We start from the raw sequence: 5885 nt of genomic DNA on the forward strand, positions 1-5885 counted from the left end.
TCACTACCAAAAAATGTTAATAAAAAGACAGGCGGATAATTAGTTCACACATGAAAATTATGAAAATTATTTATAATATCTTAAACGTTTTGTTGGTTTTTCTGCGTTTAAAGTGTGTTATTAACCTATTGCTGCACTTTTCCTGATGAATTTGTTTCTTCCTGCTTCATTTTAAATAATTCATTTATTGTATAGCATACTACAAACAACCAATACTTTATTATCGCTGTCGCTACTAGAATAGCCTTGTCAGTTTCCGTGACTTAACGTAAACAGGAAAGGTCTGTTGCTAGTTTCCCTATTAAAACCAACGCTTTACTGTTCTGATAGAACCGTGTGCTCTATGGTACTTAATTAAGAACGTGATATATACAAGATCGTTATGTTGTAAAAGCTTTGCTGTGAGTTTGTGTCTCGTTTTTATAGTTTCTGGACGAGTGATTAGTAAAAGCAATCATGAATTCTATTTCTAATGAAAAAGAAGGAACGTTTGGTGTATCATCCATGGATTTTTCAGTGTTGTGCTTTAAAGTTATACTAAATAAAATGGCTTTTGCGTGGAAAATGTAAGGTACTATATAGCTAGAGTGACACTTGTGTATTAGGTTTCCCGTTTTAGATCAATTTGCATACACATAGTGATATCGTAAAGTCAAATTACCGTCAAATAAAATGAATATATTAATTGCAAGTTGTGTTGCTGTCCTAAATTAATTTCAATATTGTTTAATTGTTACATGGTAATGTCTTTATTTAGATTTTCTATGCATTGTTTGCTAGTTGACATCAGTGATAATATTTTTTTCCTGATTTCAGATTGATAAGATAAGCAACCATGGACCATCGTCATTGTGCCCAAGATGTTTTACGGTGTCGTTTATGCAAAACACCAGCCCCTCCTATGTACTGTGACATTTGTCACATACATCTATGTAAAGGCTGCGTGGGGGAACATCTATCCAACCAACCTTTACAACACAAAGTTGTTCCATTTAACGAGCGTGGTTCGACTTTTATATGTCCAAAACATTCCCCTAAATTGTGTGAACTTTACTGTGAACAGTGTGACAATCCTATTTGTGTGCTGTGTGCTTCATCTGAAGAGCATCAGTGTCATAAGTTTGTTGACTTGACGAATGCACTTGAAAGGCATACACAGATTTTACAACAAGATTTACATGAATTGGAAAATGTTATTTATCCGAAATATCAAGAAATTGCATCTTCCTTCCCGATCAAGATGGCTGATCTCAATGACAACTCAAAGAAACTGACGGAAGCTTTTGACAAACATGGAAAACAATTGCATATGGAGATAGATACCATTATCGCAAATTTAAAATTTGATCTTGAAGAAATGGATTTGAAATATATTACTTTCTTAAATGAACAGGAAGACGAAATTACTCGAAAGGTTTCTGAAATCACTCAGACCATTGCTGACTTAAAGAAATTACTGAACACAAATGATTTCAGCCAGGTATCTGCGTACAAATCCATGAATGCTGAATTTAGACAATTGCCTCCTCAAATTTCAGTTTCCCTACCACGTTTTACTCCACAAACAATTAACAGAGAACAAATTTATCAGCAGTTTGGCTTCATGTCAGAGTTAGTTATTAAAACAGAAAAACCAGATAGACTGCTAATTGATGAACCAAAAGTGATCTCAGTCACCGAAACCGAGTTCGGAGAAAGTAAAAATTTACATAGTGTGTCCTGTCTAAATCAGGAAGAAGTATGGGCATGTGGTCAGGATAATATGATCCGACTTTACAATCTCAAGGGAGAACTAGTAAAGGCAATCCATACCAAGACCGGAAATAATCCAGAAAATATAACAGTCACGAGAAATGGCGATCTGCTGTATACTGATGTAGATAAAAGAACCGTAAATATAGTGAAAAATTCACACATACAAAAACTATTACGATTAAGAGGATGGAGACCCTTTGGTGTCACTAGCACTTCCTCCGGCGACCTTCTAGTTGCCATGGACAGTGACGACTATAAACATTCTAGAATTGTGCGTTACTCTGGTTCATTGCTGCTGAATTGTATTGAGGTAGATGAGCATGGAGAACCTCTATTTTCACCCGGCCGTTACATTAGATACATCAGCGAGAATAAAAACCACGATATCTGTGTATCCGACTGGTACGCTGGAGCAGTAGTGGTGGTCAATCAGGCCGGGAAACTCCGGTTTACCTACACTGGTCCTGCAACTAAGACAATGGGGTCGCTTTATCCGTACGGGATCACAACAGACAGCCAGAGTCGGATCCTGATAGCCGATGATAAAAACAACTGCATTCACATCATAGGACAAGACGGAAAGTTCCTCCGCTTTATTGACAACTGTGATTTACACAGTCCGTGGGGTTTGTGTGTGGACACGAACGATAACCTCTTTGTGGCAGAAAAGGAAGGTCAAATAAAGAAAATCCAATATTATATGTAAACATAGTCTGTCTATATATAATGTGAAATGTTGTATAAACCAATAAACTGATTTGAAAAACGATATATTACATCTAATAAATTAAGACTGTTGGCAAATGAACTAATGCCTGCACCAGAGTACTTGCGTACACCTTTGGTATTCCAACACGTGTAAGATAATGTCCGTAAACTATGATTAAATTGTACCTAGTAAGTAATAATTGTGAAATTAATTAAAATCCTACTTTCGTTTTCGATAAACAAGCCCGAAATAGCAAAGATGAGATAAAGGTGGTGGACACGTTTTGGCGGATCAAGGCAGGGGTAGTTTGCATCAAAATATATGCTCGCAATGAAGTAATATTAAATAATTAGGCTAAGAGTGAATACATTTATTGGGAACTTATTTAGAGTACACATATAAGTTAAGATTTGACAAATGTTGAATTAATAAAATGAGCCAATTCCTTTCTTAAAGGACTATGTGCGGTTTTATGCATTTTTTGCCCCCAAAATCAAAGTTTTAGAAAGAGCTTTAAGAATAAGGTGAACGATTGTTAAAATCATATTGGAAAAAAGGTGTAAAAGGTTATCACCACAGTGACGTCATAATGTAGAAATGACGTCATGAAGATTGCATTATTTTGATAAATTGATGTTTTGTGGCAAAATATGGGTATTTTCCTATGGTTTTTCGACTGGGAAACATCGAACGCAGGCTTGCTCAAGTACCAAACATATGTCAAAATTGCACTTGAGCAGACCTGCGCTCTATACTTCCGAATGCAAAATATAGAGAAAAAATGAGAATATTTTCATTTTTTTGCAAATTTGCGGGAATTAGGTCATTTAAGTGACGTCATAGATAAACAGCGAATGAGAAATGGTGACTAAAACCAAGATTAAAATTATGGGCATCCTCTATACAATGATTTGTTAAGATTTTATTATAAACGATAATATTTAAAAATTGGTTGAAATCGGGGGCAGATAATTGACAATACCGCACATAGTCCTTTGCGATTTTAGTTCTGATACTTATTCACTTGCAAAACACGACCTCTGGCGATTGAATGGGATAGCACTTTCCTGCACGGGGTAACAAAGAACGCGGGTTGACTAATTTTTGTAATGCGGAAAGTGAAGGACGAGTTATTATGCGTCGCAGTCGGTAACCTTGGATTGGACTGCGATAAATAAAAAAAATGTGAAAAAATAAACTGGAATAATTTGATGCAATTTAGTTTTTATGGTAAGAAGTAGTGTAGGGGGAGTTAAAAATCATGGTAGATACTTTGAATCTGACAACTTTGGTTTAACATATGCAAATAAATATGCTTACACTATCTTTTTATATAATTTCATTCATTTTAATATTATGGCAGATTGGTAATCAACCTCGGACATTGATTTGCTTACAATGAACAGATTGTGTTTCTGATAAAGGATGTAGGCATAAAACGGTGAAGTTGAATGGGGTGACCCCCCCCCTTTTTTTTTCAAAACAGATATTTATCTAAATTTATGATCCGAAACAATTATAATATTACAAATTATATTACTTTTGCCTTTAAAAACAAATTTAGAGAAAGATGTACTAAATATCTACGCACTGGTTTGATTTAAAAAAAAAAAAAAAGTTTATTTTTTTCAGTCAGATGCAAAGTTTAGAAAAGCAACTGAGAAGAAATCGGTCAAAGTATATACAAAACTGATTTTAAAAAATATCGTCTAACATATTAAGTATTGTTTTAGTTTGTGTAGTGTTAATTCCCGCGCTTGCGCGGGGCTTCTTCTAGTTTGTTTTATATTTATGTTAAGCAAATAAGTGTAAGTCCCATGGTCTCGCCAATGTCTTATGGTTCTGCTAAAGGTCAGTTTTTTTAGCCGAAGTTTGCTCAGGCGAAACTCAATAATCCGTCTGTTTAAGATACCTCGCGCCAACGTGCGATGATAAACTATATCGAGTTAAGGTCTTCTGTGTTAAAAGCTGCATATGACAAAGCCCGGTGATATTGGAATATCAACAGTAGTTACTGTTAAGTTATGCTGACTTCCTTTACAAAAAACTTAAATGATATACAACTATTGTTTATACACTTATTCCAATAGAGCATTAGACATCCGGTGTAAGCAACATCGAACCTGGCATCGTTCTTTGTACGTTATTTAATAAGGTGTCGTATGAAAATTGAAAAACAAATTAGAAACATATACACAGGTCTCTTTCGTTACATTCTGTACTGATAAATAACACGTTATGATATTTAGTGTGGAATTGTACATTCATCATTTGCTTTCCTCTGCATGAAAAAGCACCACAAATATTAACCACTTGCCGTTTTTATATATAGGATGGTTCCACAAGGTAGCAATAACCTGGTACAATTTCATTTTTTAAACTCTAATGTACATTTATTTTCAGATTAACATGTAATTCTCGACATTTTCTCTGCTAATGTGCAGGGCCTTGATTTATTTTCACAAGAGTGTATGAAGTGACAAAAAGGTCTTTATTTAAGAAAATTGAGCCTTCAAGTAGGACGCTTTCGTTTGGAAAAGACAGTTAATTCTTGGTTATGGTAATTCAAAATAAAAAATCAAGTTAAGGGTAAGGGACCTTGGCTATTTTATCTCTCTCTCTCTCTCTCTCTCTCTCTCTCTCTCTCTCTCTCTGTGTCTGTCTCTCTGTCCCTCTGTCTCTGTCTCTCTCTGTCTGTCTCTGTCTGTCTGTCTGTCTGTCTGTCTGTCTGTCTGTCTGTCTGTCTCTCTCTCTCTCTATTCTTAATCAAATGATATTATTCCATAGCTCAATATCCTATATTATTGTTGCTAAATCCAGGCACGAAGCAATTAAGGAAGGGGGAGGGTGCCCCCCCCCCCCCCCCCCCAGCTTTTCGTTGCAGCTAAGAAGTTGCTAAAATTTGCATATAAAAAAAATTTCAAGGTTTCCCCTCCTATCTACATTTTTGGGATCACATTAAAAATTGTAGTGAAAATGTTTGTTTGCTTTTCCTTTTCAAGATTTTTTGGATGACCCCCCCCCCCCCCACCTTCCCACATAAAATCGATGTTAATTTTTTATAAATCGTGTTTTGACATGTCCTCCTTATGATTTGAGGATAAAATTAAACGTCAGTGTTCGACTCCGATCTCGAATGGCGAATTCTGGAAATATCTTTTACCTTTTTAAGCGGTTAGCGAATACACTAAGTGCTTTATGTCATATAACTAAAACCTGGAAGCTTTTAAAAAGCGCTACCTATGATGATTCATAATAATGAAAGTACGAAAACCGGGCCACTTGATATGTGCCACTTTTTGAACAAAAATGACCAATTACATGTATCTCTATTTTAAACTAAAAAAAGCGATATGTTTTTTAATGAAGCGAGCATTTATTTGAGTTTTGATCAAGAATTGCCAAAAAGGATTCTATTTAA

At 35.2% G+C, this 5885-nt stretch overlaps 1 protein-coding gene across 2 annotated transcripts; it reads left to right on the forward strand.

Annotated features, from left to right (window-relative positions):
- Positions 1-363: 363 nt before the first annotated feature.
- LOC128159792 (uncharacterized) lies at positions 364-2608 on the forward strand. 2 transcript variants are annotated; one of them, XM_052822993.1, is made up of 2 exons: positions 364-571; positions 817-2608. In XM_052822993.1, the coding sequence occupies exon 2, from the start codon at positions 836-838 to the stop codon at positions 2459-2461; it is 1626 nt and encodes a 541-aa protein (XP_052678953.1). In that variant the 5' UTR covers positions 364-571; positions 817-835; the 3' UTR covers positions 2462-2608. The 2 variants fall into 2 exon arrangements, with proteins under 2 accessions (XP_052678953.1, XP_052678952.1); XM_052822992.1 differs by having other exon boundaries at positions 365-566.
- The last annotated feature ends 3277 nt before the right edge of the window (positions 2609-5885 follow it).

This window comes from Crassostrea angulata, chromosome 8, assembly GCF_025612915.1.
Source record: "Crassostrea angulata isolate pt1a10 chromosome 8, ASM2561291v2, whole genome shotgun sequence".
NCBI lineage: Eukaryota > Metazoa > Mollusca > Bivalvia > Ostreida > Ostreidae > Magallana > Magallana angulata.